This window comes from Marmota monax, unplaced genomic scaffold, assembly GCF_021218885.2.
Source record: "Marmota monax isolate L192 unplaced genomic scaffold, Marmota_monax_Labrador192_F-V1.1 WCK01_AAM20220418_F8-fsc00023, whole genome shotgun sequence".
NCBI classification, from domain to species: domain Eukaryota; kingdom Metazoa; phylum Chordata; class Mammalia; order Rodentia; family Sciuridae; genus Marmota; species Marmota monax.
The window spans coordinates 2,759,147-2,778,421 of record NW_026692907.1 but is presented as its reverse complement, the minus strand read 5'-3'; the positions used below and the strand labels follow the sequence as shown (position 1 = coordinate 2,778,421).

Here is a 19,275-nt window from a genome sequence, read left to right as displayed (position 1 = left end):
CACACAGAATTGGTCATGACAGAGATGACTAGTAGACAAGCTGGGAGCCAGAAAGATCTTAAGTGGTGATTGAGAGTTGTTTGCAATCTAAACAGAAGTGTATGCCAAGGTATCAGCTCCCACTCTATAAGAGGGGCCTTCACATTTGTGATATCAGGATATTCTCTTGCTTTCTAAGATTGGGGAGGAACAAGTCTATTTCCTCAGAGCCCCTTTCATGGCAGAGGCCAGTCTCTATTTGCAAAGAATTGGTATGAGAGGGTTATTAAAACAGTTTTCTTTGATGCTGCCAGGAGTGCCAAGGTTAAAATTAGTATTCATCATTCCCTCCCTCCCCCACCTCTCCTAGATTTCCCTCACCCTCTGCCAGTCCTTCAGATTGTCCTAGAGTTTTATCCTTGAGTGATAGGAATCCCTTAGCTGCCCTTGTCAGGCCATAGTTGCTGCCATTTCCCATTATCTGTGGGTGTGGAAATTTCAAGAGAAGCCTAGCCAACCTCCTAAATTCCAGATATAGTGCTCCCTAGCTTCATAAAGCAGTCATGGTTGATTATCTATACCCAAAATACCCATTTCTCTACCTGCTAGTACACTGGCGTGAGGAGCCAGCAATGCCTGGTTCCAATTCAATGGCACTCTTAGTGGAGCAAAATGGTGCCTCTTCCTTCCCTGTCCCTCCCAGAGAACCTAGATCTCTCCCAAAGCAGAACTTAAACTTGTGTGGGGAGGTAGGGAAGTGGGGTGAGAAGTACACATTCCATGAGTGGGCTTCACTGGAAGTGACAGTAAGAAGTGCTTCCCCTTGGTTTGCAGATCCACGTATGCTAGGTATTTAGAACAGAGCTCTGTTAGAAATCATTGATAAGCCATTAGTTTAGTGCATTTATCTCATGCAGAGGACACCCCATCCCATTGGGTGTTTTGCCCAAGCTGGAGCCTTAGCTGTGCCTTTAAACGAGCTATTCCACCATTTTATTAGGCAGCTACTCCTGGATGACTGGTTCCAGTGTCTTCCATGGTCATGTGTCCTTGTTGCATTTTTCTTCATAATTAAATTGTTCCCTTGGTCTGAAGCAATTCTGTGTATGTAATCATTACCGGGTTGCTAAGCAAGAGGAGCTTGCCTTTTCCTTTGAGAGGGGGATGGGACTACTTCTGCCATTGTGGAAGCCTCATGGGAATTTGGAAGCAGAGTGTGGACACTGGAACCGGTGGCCATTGGCCAAAAGGACCAGGGTGGTGAGATCTCTTTGTATGAGCTATGGATTGAGCTTGTGCTGTTTACACTACCCCAGACAGTGAGAACTTGTTCACCCTGTATAATCCTCAGTGACTAATATTGTTTGCCTGCGGCCCTGGGCTCTGGTCCTTGTCCTCAAAGTGCACACACGCTTACAAAGATTGGCAAACAGTAACGATCCGGGTGAACATTGCTGTGGTAGAGGTAAACCCGGGTCATTACGGAAGCAAAAGAGCAAATGAAGTCCTGGGAGGCGAAGGCAGCCTTCCCTAGGAGAAGGAAGTGGTCCTCCAAGTCTGAGGGCTGTGTAGGCGGTAACCAGACAGAGGCAGGAGGCAGGGCAAAACGTTTCTCATCAGGACTACTCAGTGCAACTCCTTGACGTCTGCTGGCCCTGCCTTATTCGAGGTGGCGTCGTGTGCCTGAAGGTACACAGGTCAGTGAGGCCCATCCCTACCTGTCCTTTCTGAGAATCTCGTCCCCTAAGGGACTTAGGCGCGAGAGAAGGCACAAACCCCCACTTTCTGAGGGTGTTCACACGAACAGGGTCATCCTACCCTCGATCACTCATTCAGGAACTCGGAATGTACTTGACTCATCATTCCCTCACTGGTTAAATTTTTATGGCGAAAGAAACCAGAGAATGGTGACATGGGTGACCTATTTTTTCTTTTCGCAATCATCTTTTATTGCCCCATTTTGTATTGACATAAGGAAAGAGGTGTAAAGGAACCGTAGGAAAACTCCGAACTCTTGAGAATTCTCCCTCCCCCTGCAGCGAGCTGATCGCAGGTGGACCCATTCAACCCCCCTCCGCCTCGCCCGGGTTGCTCCTGTCTCTTTAAGGCTCACCCTCGGGAGGGACTGAGGAGAGACCCGACTCTGCGCACCAGCCGGCTGAGGTCTTGGGAGTATCTTCCGGGTGCTGCTGCCTCTTTAAGAGGGCGGGGCTCTGCCCGGAGGAGGCGAAGAAGTCCCTCCCTCCGGATCTCCGGCTTCCGGCAACTCAGCTGGACCGAAACCCCCGCGCGGAGCGTCTCAGGCCCGATCCTTCTCGGGACCGACTGGGCGCCGAGACCCGCGAGGTGAGGCGGCCCTGTCTGCGAGGCCAGTTCGGGGCCAAGGGGTCCCGGCATCTCCTGCCTGCCGCGGCCGCACCACTCTTCTTAAACCTGCCTCTGCTTTGCCTTGTCCCTGGCTGCAGGGTCGCCAACACTCCAGCGCCTTCTAATTGCAGGTTCTGCGCTAAGCGCCTTATACGCACTGACTCACCTAATGGCCCCCACACTGTGTGCGTGGGCATCATTATGAACCCATTTTACAGATGAGGAAGCTGAGGCCCCGAAGAGTGTACACACAGCAGAGAAGCAACAAAATCGGAAATCAAACCCAGGTCTGTCTGACCCCAGAGCCTGTGCCCTTAACCACTGGCTAGGCTGAACTGCCCTTGTTCCCCATTAACCCTCTGAAATCTCAGCCTCCCCTTCCTCATCCTTTTATCTCCAGGCTGCATCTGGTCCCTGAAACATTTACACAGTGACTGAGATTTGGATGGAATTTTTGGACCCTCAGGATTAGTTTCAATAAGTTTTAATAATACCTGTACTTAGTGTCTATATAAACCTATTAAACCCCATTGAAAAAGGAGGCAAAGAAAAGCAATACTGTTTCTAATGCTGAACTGTGTGTGTTTAGATGTTTTGTTATTCTATTAAGTGTACTTATTTTTTTTTTCCCTTTTAGACCCCTGTAAATTTTCTTCCACATAGTTGGGAGAAGACCCACGGGCTGAATGGCAGCTGTGGATGACTTGCAGTTTGAAGGTACAGCTGTTGGTGACCTGCTTTATCTTTATGATCACTATTTCTGTACTCACAGCTATGAATTTTCATTGCTATACTGGGTTGTACATTAAAAAGTATTATTTCAAACATCTTGGTAGGAGACTTTTCCACACCCAGGTTTTTCCTGTTTGACCACATTAGGTGTTCCTTTTTTCCAAATGACCCTTTGGATTTGCAACAGTTATTGTAAATTTGGTATAGTGGTTGCTTAGTGTTTTATAAACACTTATATAGCACTTGGATGCCAGACACTGTTCTAAGTGCCTTAAAATACTGACTTGCTTAATCCTTACATTAAATTTAATTTTGCAACTATAAAATAGTTATATTATTCTTCCTATTTTTCCACTGGGGAAACTGAGACACAGAAAAATCAAGTAATTTATCTGAAGTTCTCAAAGTAAACTAGAAAGCCAGGATTTAAACCCAGGCAGTCTGGCATCACAGACTCTACTATCTGAGGAAAAAATAGGGTGTTTAAAAGAGAAATATACTTCTTTGTGGTATGAAGTTTTATTCAGCCATAAAGCAAAATAAGCCAAACTCAGAAAGTCAAGTTTCATATGTTTTCTCTCATATGAGGAAGATAGCGAGAAAAAAGGAAAAGAAAGCAGGGTTTGGAGGTCTGTTGAAAATCCAAGGGAGATTAGTAAAGGGACCAGGGCATGGGAGAAAGGAAGGGAAAGGGGAAATATTAGGGAATGATGGTGGCCAAATTATATTGTTGTATTGTATACATGAGTATACATATGCACCCCAAAATCTCACCATTGTGTACAATTATAATGCACCAATAAAAATATGGAAAAAAATCCATTTCTTTGGCAAATACTGTCATCTCTATAATACATCTAGCGTCTGACCACTTCTTGCCACCTCCACCACTACTCCCACCATTCAAGGTCACCATTACCTTTTGTCTGAATTAGAGCCCTTCCCTTCCTGGTTTCCCCTCTACGGTCTATTCTTTGCAGCCAGAATAGTCCTTTTTTCCTCTCCCTGCAGTGCTAGGGGTCAAACCCAGGGCCTTGCTCATGCTAGGTGAGCACTCTGCCAGTGAACCATAACCTTAGTAGTCCTTTCAAAACTAAGTCTGATCATGTCATTCTTTCAGAACCTTCCAGTAACTCCCATCTCTCTAGGAGTGAGATACAGAGCCTGTTCTGTGACTCAGGAGACCCCCCACGATCCAGCCTCTGATTTTGTCTCCTGCTGCTCTTGTCTTTTCTTACTCTGCCAGATGGACCTTGTTATTGTTCCTCTTACACACTTAGAACAGTCACTGCTTAGGGCTTTTGTGCCATCTTTCTGTTTGAAACATTCTTTCAGATAGCCACCTGGCTTGCTCCCTTGCTCTGTTCAGATCTTGCTTCATTAGAGAGGCCTCCCGCAGCCACGCTATCTAGGAGTACAGTGTGAGAAGGATCATGGTGGAGAACAGTATGTACAAAGTTCCTGAGGAGGGAGGAAGCGTGTTCCACAGGATTGGAAGAAGGTCTGTGTTCCAGATCACAGATGGGGTGGCAGGTGTTGGGGAGAGGGTGGCATAAGGTGAAGCTTGAGAAGAAGCAGGAGACCACTCAGAGTTTTACTGTTAAGGACTTTGGTCTTCAGAAAAGAACACTGGGTGCCATGGGAGTCATAGAAGGATGACATCCCTGAGGATGAATGGTAGTGTTAGAGAAAAAAGTGGAGATTAGGAGTCTTCAGGTATAAGACATTGTGCTAGGAAAGGAACAGAGGCAAGATATGGCTTAGGATTTGCCAGACCGTAGAAGCCGAGAACACCGATGGCAGAAGTCAGACCCACCCATCTTGCCCTCAGGAGCTAAGGTACACGGGAGCAGGTATCACAGAGCAGAATGTGGGAAAAGTTATGTTAGAGGTACACACACCCTATGTATGCTGCAATCAAACTGTCATCTCCTGTTCCTCTAACATGGCACATGCTTTCTGTCTGTCCTTGGGTCTTGCTCATCCCCTTCCCTTTGCACGAGAGCTGCCTCCAGCAGGCCTTTCTGGAGCCCATCAGCTAGATGAGTTCTCATCTTCCACAGAGCCTCTTTGGCCTCTGTGCTTCTACAGCAGCACTCGGTTCCTTTTTCTGGCATGCCCTTCCCTCTGGTAAACTGCTGATTTCTAAATATGTGACTTAAGTCTGTCTTCCTTAGGCTGATCCTCTGACAATTGTGACCATCTTTTTAAATGTTGGTGCCCTGTCCAGCAATGATTGGTAGCTATAACCTCCTGTCATCCTCACAACCTCTCTATGAAGTAGGTATTGTATATATTTTATAGGTGAGGAAACAGATTCCTAGTTATTGGGTCCATGGAGTGTTAGAGTCTTAACTGAAACAATAGGCCATCTCATTCCAGAGCCTCATGCTCTTTCAATAACCCAGATGTTGGCAGCCGAAGCTGGAGTGATTGTTACATGCTAGCTCCCTTTGGTTTTCTGCATGAAACTATTCATATGCTTAGGGGCAATGAGAATTCAGTATCCAAGAGCCCTGTCCTAATGCTAGGAGCTGTGCTGTGCCCTTGGTGTCAAGATGGTGCCTTCCTGGTGTCTTTCTTAGGCCTTCAAAGTTCAGAGCTGCTCTGAATTTTATTTAAGCATAACGAAATAAAGTATGTTAGGGGCTGGATATACAGCTCAGTGGTAGAGCACTTGCCTATTGTGTGCAAGGCCCTGGGTTCCATCCCCAGTACCAAACACACACACACACACACAAAAAAAAAAAAAAAAAAAAAAAAAAGAAAAGAAAGAAAGAAAAAGAAAAAAGAAAGAAGTATGTTAGGATGCTCAATTACTATTGATGATCATAAATGGGTAAGGTTCTTTTGGAAAGTAGTTTAACAATATGGCTCAAGAGATTTAAAAATGGGGACCTAGTTTTGTACTGGTAGGTAGTTATCCTCAGGCTATCACCCAAAAGGTTTTCTCTACATAGACATTCCTTCTGTATTTCAAAGATTTTTATAGTGAAATAAATTTATATAATCAGTAGACAAAGCAGATGCAGAGTAGTTTATCATGGCCTGAACCCATCTCAATCAGGATTCGGTGTACTTCCTGCATGAGGTGAATGTTGGGAATGAAGCATAAGTCTTGCTAGGTGAAGAAGAAGAACTGTACGAGAGTGTTAACAGTGTTTGCCTTTATGTGATGATGGGTCTGAGTCATTTTTATTCTATTATTTCTACTTTCTTTTTTGTCCTCATATTTTCTGTAGTGATTTCATAGGACTTATTGGGGAAAATAAATATTAAAAAATTTTGAACTTGAATCAAAGAAGAAAGGTTAGAGTGGGCTAAGCACCTTGCTAAGGACTTTGCTTGGGTAATATTCCTAACTCTCTCCAAATTCTCTAGAATAATTGTTATTTAGAATAAATGTTATTCGCTTTACTGAATACTGGGGGTTTTAGAGGTTATTTTACTTAGGCTCATATAGTTGTCAGCATCTGAGCCAGGACTAAACTCCAAGCCTGACTCCAAATTCTCCTCATCATCATTTTTCCATGTTAGATTGATTTCTAGGTGAGATTTTCTTCAAAGTTTGTTGCTGTTTTCTCAGACAGGGTCTGTAGCAAAGCTGAGTTGTAACTACTTGTCTTTGAATGAAAAACATAGCATTCCTAGTGTGGGTAAGTTCTCAGAGGCCTTTCTGCTCTGCTGGATTTCAGAATTTGGTGATGCAGCCACTGCTCTAGTAGCAAACCCAGATGCCACCACGATAAGCATTGAGGATCCCAATGAAACCCCGAAGCATCAACCAGGCCCTCCAAGAGGCTCAGGGAGAGAAGAGGATGATGAATTACTGGGAAATGATGACTCTGACAAAACTGAGGTTTGAACTTCCTTTGAATTTTTTTCCTTTTAATGTTTTTAAAGCTTGTTCTTCTATTTAGTCTCATCTACTGTGTGCCAGGTACAGTGCTAGGTACTGGCGATGCAAAGGTAAATGACAGGTAGCCTCTGCCCTGGTGGGGGAAACAGACAGGTAAGTAGACTGTTACCATCCATGGGAAGCACTGGTAGCGGGAACCTGGGCCTCGAAAGCAAAGAGAGTGGATTAGGGAAGAATTCTTAGAGGCAATGGATCTTGTACCATCAGATGAAGGAAGAGGAGGTGGCCAGGGGAAGGAGGTGGGCAAAGTGACATCACAGAGATGTGAACATAGTGCAGATGGGAATGTCCTATTTTCACTGACATCAGGAGCAACACAGAGATGAAGGCAGGAGATGAGGCTACATAGACAGGCCAGGACTCCACACAGCCAGAACAAAGTGTATTCTGAAAACAGTTGGGAGCTACCGAACGATTTTAAGCAATATGAATAGATGTGTTAAGATATGGTGGCCATGTGGGGAATGAATTGGAGAAAGTCGGACTAGAAGCCAGAAGACCAGGTAGGAGACAATTAAAGTGGTCTAGACTAGAAGTGGTGACTTCTGAACTAGAGTTGGACACAGCTCTGTGAAGGTTGGGCTCAGTAGGGCATGCTGGGAAGGTTTGGTGAGGGAGTTGAGGTGAAGGGAGACCTTGAGACCTCCATCTAATTGGAGGTAAATCAACCTAGTGGCTGTTTTTAATCATAAAGATATATTTCCATGCATGTAGTTGGCATGTTTCAGGCAAGTAGTATTTATTTCAGTATGTTAGAAACTGAATCATGATTGGACTGCTTCAGAGGTGTACTTGTAGCAATGTGCTCATAGGGTTCTTATTATTAAGATTGTGTGGCTTGTGGGTACCAGATGCTCTTTCTGGAACTCCATGAAGTATCAAAATAAATACTGAATTTTATGCTAAATTGAATGTTAATATATACCAAATATAGCAATGAAAACTTAAGATCCTGAGTTCAGATCCTACCAAAGTTATATGGTCTTAGGAAGGGTACTATAACTTTCTTAAGCCTGGGTTTCCTCATCTGGAATATGAGAAAATAATCTGTTGGGCCTTGTCATCATATCATCACAATACTTAATATTTATTTAGGGTTTAGTGGATGCCAGCCTCCGTTTAAAGTTTGCATCATCTCATTTAGTCTTCCTAATGACCTGTGAACCAAGGGCTATTTTTATCTTCATTTTACAAATGAGAAACTTGAAACAAAGTTTAAGTAACTTTCCCAGACACACAACTAGTAGGGAATACTTGGATCCTTAAACTAAGGCAGTCTAAGTCAGAGATGGTGTCTAGTTGCTAGACTGTACCACAGGCAGAGTGTGTTAGGGCTTAAAGTGGTCGGCTCCCTCACACAAGGAGTGGCTACGAGTACAGCTGAGTTGTTAGGATTCCCTAGAGAAAGAGACCAATAGGATGTGTATGTAGAGAGATTATTTTAAGGAATTGGCTTATGTGATTGTGGAGGCCTGGTGAGTCCAAATCTAAGGAGGCTAGAGTTGTGGGAAGGAGTTGCAGTTCAGAGGCCAGCTGCAGGGGAATTCCCTTTTGCTGGGGCAGGGCTGGGATGGGTGGTAGGGTTGGGTTAGCCTTTTGTTCTAGTCAGGCCTTCTGAAGTCAAATCAATTTAAATATAAATTTCATTCAAAAATACCCTCACAGAAACATCCAGAAGAATGTTTAACCAATATTTGGGCATCAAGGCATAGACAAATTGACACATAAAATTAACATCACATTGAGTAATAGCAGGCATCAACAATTAGGAAGAAATGTGGTTGGGGTAAAAAAAAAAAAGTCTTAAAATTAGAAAAAAATTTTACCCATTATATTAATTTTGTCTGTGAGTTGAGAGGAGTTTACCAATATTTTTGTGACAGTGGTGGATTCCTTGCCTAGCTTATGAAAAATGGCTCTCCCTGGTCAACCTATACCTCTGCCATGTGAGTCCTCTGTAGATACCAGAGGATACCAGTCGTGATTCATAGTCTTGTGACTCCATCTGCCCCTGGAGAACAGTGCTGGGGGACAGGTGTGGCCCTCCTTATGGGCCTCCTCTAAACTGGAATTTTTGTTTTTGTCAAAGCATTAATATGTTTAGAACTTCAGAGTGAATCAGTGTGTCAGATTTTTGAGAAATCAGATGATAATAGTAGTAAGAATCTTTTTTTTTTTCCTTCCTCAGTCCTAGGGATTGAACCTGGGGCATTTTTACCATTGAGCTACATCCCAGCCCTTATTATTTTTCTATTTTAATACAAGCACTATGTTGCTTAGGACCTTACTGGTTTGCCAAGGCTGGCCTCGAACTCGTGATCCTCCTGCCTCAGTTTTCTGAGTCAGTGGGATTATAGGCATGTGCCACTGTGCCTGGCAGTAGTAAGGATCTTGAAAGATGGATGGCGGAGAAGACATTTATACTGACTGCTCTGTGTGTGTGTGTGTGTGTGTGTTATTGTATATAAAGTATCTACAAGGTAGATCTTATTAGCTGTACCTTTTTTTTAAAAATATACTTTTTTAATTGTTGATGGACCTTTATTTTATTCATTTATTTATATGTGAATTGAGAGTTGAACCCAGTGCCTCGTGAGGCAAATGCTCTTCCACTGAGCCCCAGCCCCAGCCCATTATTAGCTATACTTTTTACACAAGGGAAACAAGCTGGAGAGGGGTCTAGTGCTTCACCAAAGTTCCTCAGGTGGAGGGGCCAGATTTGCGAACTTTAGGTGAGATTTCAAAACTGATGCTTGTTTCTCTGTGGGGCCGGGAGTGGGGCATTGGCTGTTGTGGGCCTCGTTCACTGACTGCTGAAGATCCTGGTGTTTTCCTGCATTTTGGTTTCTTACTGGGTCAGGGCCCTCTCCCTCTGCACAGCTGCAACTAGGGAATTGCTTCTGTCTTCATTGCGTTTCACTTTACCTCTGACAGCTACTTGCTGGACAGAAGAAAAGCTCTCCCTTCTGGACATTTGAATACTATCAAACATTCTTTGATGTGGACACTTACCAGGTTTGTAAACAGTTTACCCTTACTTTTATGTAATGGAGATTTGTTTCTTTTGTGATTAAACAGTCAAATCAGGCAAAAGCCTTTCTGTACTGGAAGTGGTCTTAGAAAAATAAAGTGTTACTAGCATGTGCAAATACTACCGTAAAAATCCAAATAACCGAGTTTTAGTTTTGTAGTTGTTGAATTTATTAAAATTCTAACAAAAAAAAAAATCTTAAGTAGAATTACTGCTGTGTTGTTTTCCAGGTCTTTGACAGAATAAAAGGGTCTCTTTTGCCAATACCCGGAAAAAACTTTGTGAGGTTATATATCCGCAGCAATCCAGATCTCTATGGTATGTGTAGTGCCATTTAAAAAAAAATTTTTTTTGGTTGTAGATGGACCCAATACTTTTATTTTATTTATTTATTTTTGTGTGGTGCTAAGGATTGAACCCAGTGCTTCACACATGCTAGGCAAGCGCTCTACCACTGAGCCACAACCACAGCCCTGTAGTGCTATTTTGATTCTTTACCACATTCCAGTTAAATTGGGCAAAGGTGTGGGTCATCTAGAAAGTTGGAGACTTGCACTGTTTTGGGATGTACAATGTTTTGTTTGACTCTTCTGAGATTCAGTAATAACCCCCGCAAAGAATTTAGGGAGAAATGCAATTATGTGTCATATTAATGCCAGGATTATGTCCTTTCAGAACTATGCTCTTCAAATGACATTATAGTCCTGAGACAAATGAAGTCACTTTGTCTAAGAGGAGACTGTTGATTCTACTGTTTGTATTTGGTGACATTGGGGAGAGTGTAGAGAAGGTATTCTCATACTTTTCATTAATGTGCTGAGTTCTAGCTCTGCTTTCAGATGAGCTGGCTCCCTTTGGGATTTGGTCACCAGCACGGAAAGTGAAAAACAGGCATGAGTCAGGGAACAGCTGTCATCCCTGACCCCCTTGCTGTCTGAGAAAAACTCTGAGGTCCACACAACCTGAGGAGAGGGTTCAAGACAGTGGACTTCTGTGTTTGAGGGATGAAGGAGGCCAACAACTCTGATCGGTTTGTGTGGTAGGGGCTAGACCAGAGACCTTGTGTGCTTGGTCGTATTTCAATCTTGCAATCACATCTTGTATAGTATCCCCACTTTTTCAATGACGAAGCTGGTGTTCAAAGAGGTTTATTAATATATATGCTCAAGTCCTAAACAAGAAACAGTAAAGTAATTACGTATGTCCATTATAATAGGCAAAGGAATTCATGGGAATCTACAGTGTGCCAAGCACTACACACACTCTAATTCTTACAAGATTGTACATTAAGTGCTATTATCCCTATGTAACTTGAAGAAACTACAGCTAGGAGTTGTCAATCTAAGGAAGTAGAACTGGAACCAAGTTTATTACATAAAACCCGTATTGTAGTAAACTGGTGATCTTACATTCTAGACTCTTTTCATCAAGTCGTGGGAATATCCAGTATCTAAAACCAAAAACTGCTCTTGTGGAGGTTGGAAGGCTCTCTTCTCTCAGCCTGTGCTCCCTATGACATTTCCAGAAATTTCTAGAAGTTCCTCCTTGGGATTTCTAAAGCCCCAGGGAGCCCTGTGTGAAAACCATTGTTGTACTGGTCTGTGCCTTTCATTCAAGGGTCTTGTCTCTAGCTATCTTGCTCATTCTCACTTCCAACTAGAGAGCTTCTGGAGGAGCAGTCTCAGTGCCTGAGGAAGCCAGGTCTTTAGTGCTAGACAGACAGCTTGGCATAGAGAAGCTCCATATGAGCCCCATATTTTGTGCTAGGCCCCATACTAGTGCCTGAGGATTTAAAAGCAAAGCCACAGTCCCCAGCCTCAAGGAGGAAATGGACATCTTACAACGCCAGGCATGGAGATAAGCACTGTTGTACCATTTTGCACTATTTTATTTTTCATGCTCCAAGGTAGCCTTATCTTATAAAAGAGAAAATTGAGGCTTAGGGAAGGTAATATTTTTAGATAAGGACATTGAGTCACACAGAGACTCATCAACTTGCCTAAAATCATATGGCTAGTAACTGGTTGAGCTCAATTTTCAAATCAGTACCATAGCTCATAATTCATATTTTTCATCAATTGAAAAAAAAATGTGCTATGCTGCTTTTTGTGACAGAGCCAAGATTTGGACCTAAAAGTTTGCTTCTTTCCAAAGGTTAATGGCCTTATGAGTTTAAAGACATGATTAAAAATCAGTGAAGGTTAAGTGTTTATAGCAGAGAGGACTGGCCTCTGGGGAATGGGTTGGGGGAAGGTGATCAGGAAAACGATGACAGAAGATTTGCCAGTATGCAGTCCAAGGAAAAAACTTCCCGCCCATCTCCCGGGCAGGGGTTAGGGGTGGTGGTGGAAACAAGGTTCCTCTGCGTGGAGTAGGCTGTCCCCTGAAAAGACCAAATGACATGGAAATTTTTTTTTTTATAAAGGGGGGAGTAGGCAGGACGGCTCTTTGACCTTATTGTGAGCTTCCAGAGGGACAGTGTGAGCCCACGTTTGGTTTATTTTTATATGGGGTGCAAAGGCTTTTCCATAGAACATTCCTCACCAAATAAGGGGGTGGGCTGTCCAAGCCCAATGGATTACTCCCAAGTCTGGAGCTATGGGAAAGCAGATTTCATAGCAGGGGGAAGGCAGTGATCACATGCAACACGCAGAGTGGGAGGAGCCACAGTGCAATGCCAGATTAAAACCTTGGCTGAAGGCTAAGTAAAGATGCTGTAATAGCTCAGGGGTGGCCCCCATAAAAACTGATAATCTCCTGCATTTCAACTTAAAGTGAACATCTCTATACAACAAAATAAGTCATGAGAAAACTTGTAAAAAAATTAAACCACAAACCAGGAGAAATATTTGCAATATACAAATGAACAAAAGATGAGAAATAAGACTGTATGTGGAACTCCCACAAATTTTAAGAATCAAACAAGCAACTGGGGGAAAATGGGCAATTCATAGAAGAGGAAACCCAAATGGTCAATAAAAACATAAAAAGATGCCTAGTTCCTGGTGTCGTTTGGATCTGGAATGTCTACCAAGAGCTCATGTGTTGAAGGCTTGGTTCTCCATGCAGCAATGTTCAGAGGTGGGCTTCTGGGAAGTGATTGGATGGCGAGGGTGCTAACCTCATCAGTGGGCAACTGGTAGGTGGTGGGAATAGCAGGCAAGTGGAACATGGAGGAAGTAGGTCGCTGGGGGCACGCTCTTGGGGACTGTGTTTTGTCCCTGGCCTCTTTCTCTGTCTGCTTTCTGTCTGCTATGACTGAGCATCTTTCCTCTGCCAGGCCTTTCCTCTGCCAGGCCCTTCCTCCAAGGTGTTTCTGCCTGGGAGCCAGCCGACCGTGCACTGAAACCTTTACAACCATGAGCCCACATAAATTTTTCTTCCTTTAAGTTGTTTTCCCCAGGTATTTGTCAGTAATGAGAAGCTAACACAGCCCCACCTTTAATCAGCAAAATAGTAACTAAAACATTTATGCCAATCATTTTAGCAAACATATATAGGTTGGCTTGTCTTCAGCTATTCATTTAATTCAACAATCACTGAGTATGTATTATGTTAGGTACTGAAGATATAGCATGACTAAAACAGACTAAACCCCATGCCTTAAGCAGTTTATAATTTATTGAGTTTAACAATAAACAACATAAGTAAGAAATACTGCATATTTTAAATATATATGGTTTGTTAGTTACAAATAAGAAGGTAGAGGGACAGGACATGAAATGTGTATGTAGGTGGGTGGACTAGAAAATTTTAAAAGGTGACTTTTGAGTAAAGACCTAAAGGAACCAGGAGTGATTTATATAGATACCTAAGGGAAGAATATTTGAGGCAATAGGATCAGTCAGTGCAGAGACCCTGAGGTAGGAAGCTGCCTAGTATGTTCCAAGAATTGCAAAGAGACTAGAGTAATTGGACCAGAGTGGACAAGGGCCTAGGAAGAGATGAAGTCAGAGAGGCAATGTAGAGGGGGAGAACATGTAGGATCTCATAAGTTACAGTGAGAACTTTAGCTTTTATTCGAGTGAGAAGCTGCTGGAGGACTTGAGCAGAGCAGTGATATACTCCAAGTCAGTTTTCGTAAATATTGACACTGTGTTGTCAAGGAGGTGGAGCCACGGGAAATTTTGAATAATGCTGTGGGTGTCTCACTGGTACATAAATTAGAGCAATTTAAAGATGCTCAGACTCTACAACTCAGCAGTTCTCAAAGGTATTTCTTTTTAGAGAAACCTATATGACACCATATAGAAGAATATCAGTCACTACAACAATGTGGTTTGTAAGAGCAAGTATTTTAAAACAATTTAGATATTTTATCAGCAAGAGACTGGATTGTGGTATATTCATGTAGGGAATTCTGTAGTTTTTAGAATGAGACCTATAAGCATTGGAATGGATAAATCTGAGAACAATGGTAAATGAAAAGAAAGCATGTTGTAGAAGAATATGAATGGTATGACACCGTTTAAAGGACTTTTAAAGGTGATACGATAGATACTCTGGCATTTGCTTTATTATTCTTTATGGTTTTGTCTATGTTAGAAATATTTCATAACATAAAAATGTATAGCATGAAAATTTAATTGTAAATACAATGTAACTTAAGGCTCCCTTCCACCCCTACCCTATAAAAAGAGTAGGGAAGGGGAAGGGGAAGGGAAAAGGGAAGGGGAAAGGCAAGTGAAGCAGTGGGCAGGCTGTGGGTGAGTGGGTGTGGTTTGATTTTTTTGTGTGTGTGTGGTGCTGGGGATTGAACCCAGGGCCTTATGCATGTGAGGCAAGCATTCTACCACCTGAGCTTGATATGCTGTTTGGTTCCTGGCTTCCTATAGTGGTGGCTGGGAAGGTTACTGAACCAATCATGATGGCCCTTCTATAGAGGTCTGAGGAATTTGGGTTTTATCCTTAAGCAGAAGGGGTTAATTGAAGGATTACAAACAGGCAAGAGAAATGTTAATAGCTAAGGGGACAAGAATACTAAGGTCTAAGACAGTTTTCTTGCTTCTCCCGAAGGATGAATTATTGAGCTTTAACCAGACAGGTAGAGTGGGTGAGAAAATGTTGATTACCTTCCAGACCACTTGAAAACACCTTCCCTCCAACTGCTGCTGTGCCATGGTACTGGAGAGCTTAGGGCCACATTCCAGAGAATGCTGGACAAGTCTTTAAATCAGTACAGTGGCCTTACATATCCACAAGTCTCACATCTATAGATTCAGTCAACCTTGGATCAAAAATATTTGAAAAATGTTTCATCTGTATTAAATATGTGTAGACTTTTTTCATGTACAGATAACAGTACAGATAACAACTATTGATATATCATTTACATTGTATTAACTATTATAAATAATCTAGAGATGATTTAAAGTATATGGGAGGTTGTGCATAGATTATATGCGAACACTTTTTCATATTGTATAAAGTACTTGAGCATCTTTGGATTTTGGTATCTTAGGTGTCCTAGAAGTAATCTACCACAGATATTGAGGGACTATATAAATATCTTCCTGTACCAGGTGTCCTTTTGCTCTTGTTTTAGTCTCCTTTATATCACTGTGACCAAAAAGACCTGACAAGAACAACTTTGAGGAAGAAAAGTTAGTTTGACTCACGGTTTCAGAGATTCAGTGCACTTTGGTCAACTTCGTAGCTCTGGGCCCAAAGTGAGGCAGCTCAGGACATGGCAACCAGGAAGCAGAGGAAGCAAGCTCTGCTCACCAGGGACAAGATATAAACCCCAAAGGTACACTCCCAGAGATCTACTTCCTCCTACCACATCCCACCTGCCTAGTTACCACCCAGTTAACCTGTATCAGTGGAGGATTAGGTTACAGTTCTCATAATCTAATCAGTTCACCTCTGAACATTCTTGCATTGTCTCATACCTGAGGGTTTGAGGGATACCTCATGTCTAAATCATAACATCCCTCAAGCTAAACTCTGAAGTCACTAATAGGGCTTCTGAGATCCTCTGGCCTGACCATCTTTAATCTTTGGCTACTTCTGACCTCAAACTTCCTTGGCCTTGAACTGTTTGCTCTGTTCTTGCTGGTTCCCTCTTCCTGGATTATTCTTTTCCTTATTCACTTGAAAACTTCTACTGTTTTTTCATCCAGGGTTAGACAACACTTTTTCTAGGTTTGATGCCCTCCTTAGGTGCCCAAGGGGCAGCCTGGACTTCACTCACCTCAAATTCTTGGGTTAGATATTTTATTGTCTGCCTAGGGTGCCTGAGTGTGTTTGAGGCAGTGACTCTGTCTCTGTTGCATCACTGTGTCCCTAGCACCTACCCCAGGGCCTAGAGGATACTTGGTACTTAGTAAATAATGGCTGTTTAGATCTGAAGTTCTTTGCTTTCTAGTTATATGGTAGTATAAATTAATATTTTGGCCAGGTGAGTTCTTATGCTTGCATGGTCTCTGCCTGCCTACAGTACACGGATAGTTAGTTTTGTCAATTTATTCAATGTAGCTTTTTGTGGCTTTTGTTTTATTTTTTCCTCTTAGGTGGTAGGCAGACAGAATAGCAGTGAGATTTAGTCTTTGATTAGAACAGATTTGTGGAAGGAAAGCTGATGCTGGTGACTCTTGGAGCCTCCCACTGCCTGTGTTTCCTTTCCCAACCTCGGGTACCAGTGCTTGGCTCTGAAAAATACTTATAGATTTCTGCTCACTAGCTCCCTCAATACAGTATTTTCTTTTCTTGGTACCAGGGAGTGAATTCAAGGGCGCTTAACCACTGAGTCACATCTCTAGCCCTTTTTATTTTAAGACAAGCTCTCCTTAAGTTACTTAAGTCCCACATTGATGAGGGTAGCCTTGAACTTGCGTACCTTCTACCTCAGCCTCCTGAGCCATTGGGATTGTAGGCATGTGCCACTGCTCACCACTGCAACAATTTTCTTGATTTTGTCAAGGTGTCTGAAATTATCCCAAAAAGTGTAGCAAAATATTAGTGAAATTGAAAAATGAAATTCATAAAATGTATTAATCTCAATTTAAAAATTACATCTAGTAGTATGTATTCTAGGTAGGAAGAGACAAAGATGGTGTTCATAAAATCAAGCAAATGGTGAAAGGGGTGTGCAGAGCATGTAGTACGTATTCTAGGTAGGGAGAGACAAAGATGGTGTTCATAAAATCAAGCAAATGGTGAAAGGGGTGTGCAGAGCACGGCACCCTCATCCGCTCAGGGGAATGTTTTCTAACCATTAAAAAGGATAAGCCAATTTATATGACTTGCTTTGGTAGAATTTCTAGGCTATTTTAAGGTAAAAATGGAAAATTGCACAGCAGGATATATATGTATGTCATCTATATGAAACCACATACGTACGCATACACTACATTTGCATATATGTGTAGACTATTTCTGGCAGGATTGACCAGAAACTAGTTACAGTGATGAGCTCTAAAAATGCAGAGTTAGGGAGCCGAGAGGGAGGGAAACGTGCTTTTCTCTATATTCCCTTTTGTATCTCTTCAATATGGAACTGTTAATAAATTTTTTATTAAATATTTTATTAAATATTTTTCATTAAAAGAAGCAAAAAGGATGGCTTAAACATGTGCACACACACTTCCTCTTTGACACGACCAGAGTGATGTGATAGATTAGATCAGTGTTTGTCTAAAGTGTTTGTTTCTCTGGCTCTTCATTTATGCTATGGAAGGACCTGTCTGATTCGGCTTCTTTCTCTCTGGCATTGACATCTGACATGTAGAAGAGAGAAGTAATCATTGCTTCTTGTATTCTAATGGAAGGCTTAACAAAATGTGTATGATTTTTTTTGATGATTCTCCAATAAAAAGAAACTATACACAAATCAATATCTTTATTTACCTAATTGTGGAAGGTGTTTTGGCCTTTAGATATAATCTTCCTAGTCTTTAAGATAGCTAATTACTGAGTTAATGTTTTGACCTTTTTTTAGAAAAAAAATTCCCATTAAGTGTTGATTACATCTAAAATTCATTTTCCCTTGCTTGTGAAGAGCGAGAGAGGAAGATAAGAAATTATTCTGTAAGAATCTAAAGGCCAGTGCTTATTTTCCTGTTTCTGAATTTTCTGGTTGCTTTTGCAGGCCCCTTTTGGATATGTGCCACATTGGTCTTTGCCATAGCAATTAGTGGGAATCTTTCCAACTTCTTAATCCATCTGGGAGAGAAGACATACCATTATGTGCCCGAATTCCGAAAAGGTTGGTTAATAGCTTGACTCATTTAGAATACCATCAGTTTCTAACCGTGAGTCCTTTTACCCACTGAGTGTGTGGGCCCCATCTCTGCATTCTCTGTTTTAGGGGTTAAACATACCTATTGTCTCAGGGTTTACCACCCATCTATATAAATCGACATTCTCTCTCTCTCTTTTTTTTTTTTACTATGGTAAATTACACTATTTATATGTGTATGTAAAATTTTATATATACATATATGAAACATACATAAAATGGTAAATTTTATGTTATAGGTAACTAGCTTCTGCCTCTTGTGGCAGAAGTTAATCATTTAACTTCTTGGGGCAAGTTAATCATTTCTCTTGACCTCATATTCATTGGTAAAATGGAAATGATAATATATTACAGGGCTATTTAAAGAGTTGATACATTGTAAATAGGTTAGAATAGTGATTTGTACAAAATGAGTTCAATAAATACTATCGCTAAATAGATGTTCCTATATATGTATATAGAGACATGTGTGAGAGAGTATCCATATATCCTTCCTTCCTTTTCTCTCCTTTATATATTGTGTGCTTTTGTATGTGTGCATATTATATTACGTATAACATAAAACTTACCATTTTAAGCATATATTTAACTTAATATATCAAAACTTTAACATTTTAAGATATATATAATTCTGTGTATAAGTAGGATTCACAGCATTATAAATGCACATAATTTTTAGGAAAGCTGTATTGCAATTGGAATTTATTCTAAAAACAATGTACAAAAGAACTGTAAGGCAGTGTGCATGAAGGTCTGTATCCTAGCATGATTTGTATCGTCCCAGGACTGGGATAACCTATTGTTATTTAGGCTGATGGCTCAGCTGGCTGAAATTGGCTGTGGCCACAAATGATGAAGCACCAGAGCAACAGGGGAAGCTGATCTCTTACGCCAAACTGGGGCCTTCTGATAGCAGATTTGTTATCGAGGAGTGTGCCTGGAAGGGAAAATGCAGAAGTGAATGGGACCTAGTGATGGGCTTGTAAATGACATTTTTGTTTTAAAACT

General features: G+C 41.7%; 1 protein-coding gene across 5 annotated transcripts in view; it reads left to right on the top strand.

The window, feature by feature from the left end:
* The first annotated feature begins 1,481 nt into the window (after window positions 1–1,481).
* Yipf1 (Yip1 domain family member 1) overlaps window positions 1,482–19,275 on the top strand; it is a 40,611-nt gene continuing 22,817 nt past the window's right edge. The window contains exons 1-7 of one of the 5 annotated variants that reach the window (XM_046450863.2): window positions 1,482–1,676; window positions 2,565–2,633; window positions 2,984–3,063; window positions 6,774–6,937; window positions 9,932–10,012; window positions 10,259–10,346; window positions 18,118–18,234. In XM_046450863.2, the coding sequence (XP_046306819.1) occupies window positions 3,033–3,063; window positions 6,774–6,937; window positions 9,932–10,012; window positions 10,259–10,346; window positions 18,118–18,234 (481 nt within the window). In that variant the 5' untranslated portion in view covers window positions 1,482–1,676; window positions 2,565–2,633; window positions 2,984–3,032. Of the gene's footprint in view, window positions 1,677–2,136; window positions 2,634–2,983; window positions 3,064–6,773; window positions 6,938–9,931; window positions 10,013–10,258; window positions 10,347–18,117; window positions 18,235–19,275 lie in introns of those variants that run through there. The other 4 variants (XM_046450861.2, XM_046450862.2, XM_046450864.2 and 1 more) reach the window with 4 other exon arrangements.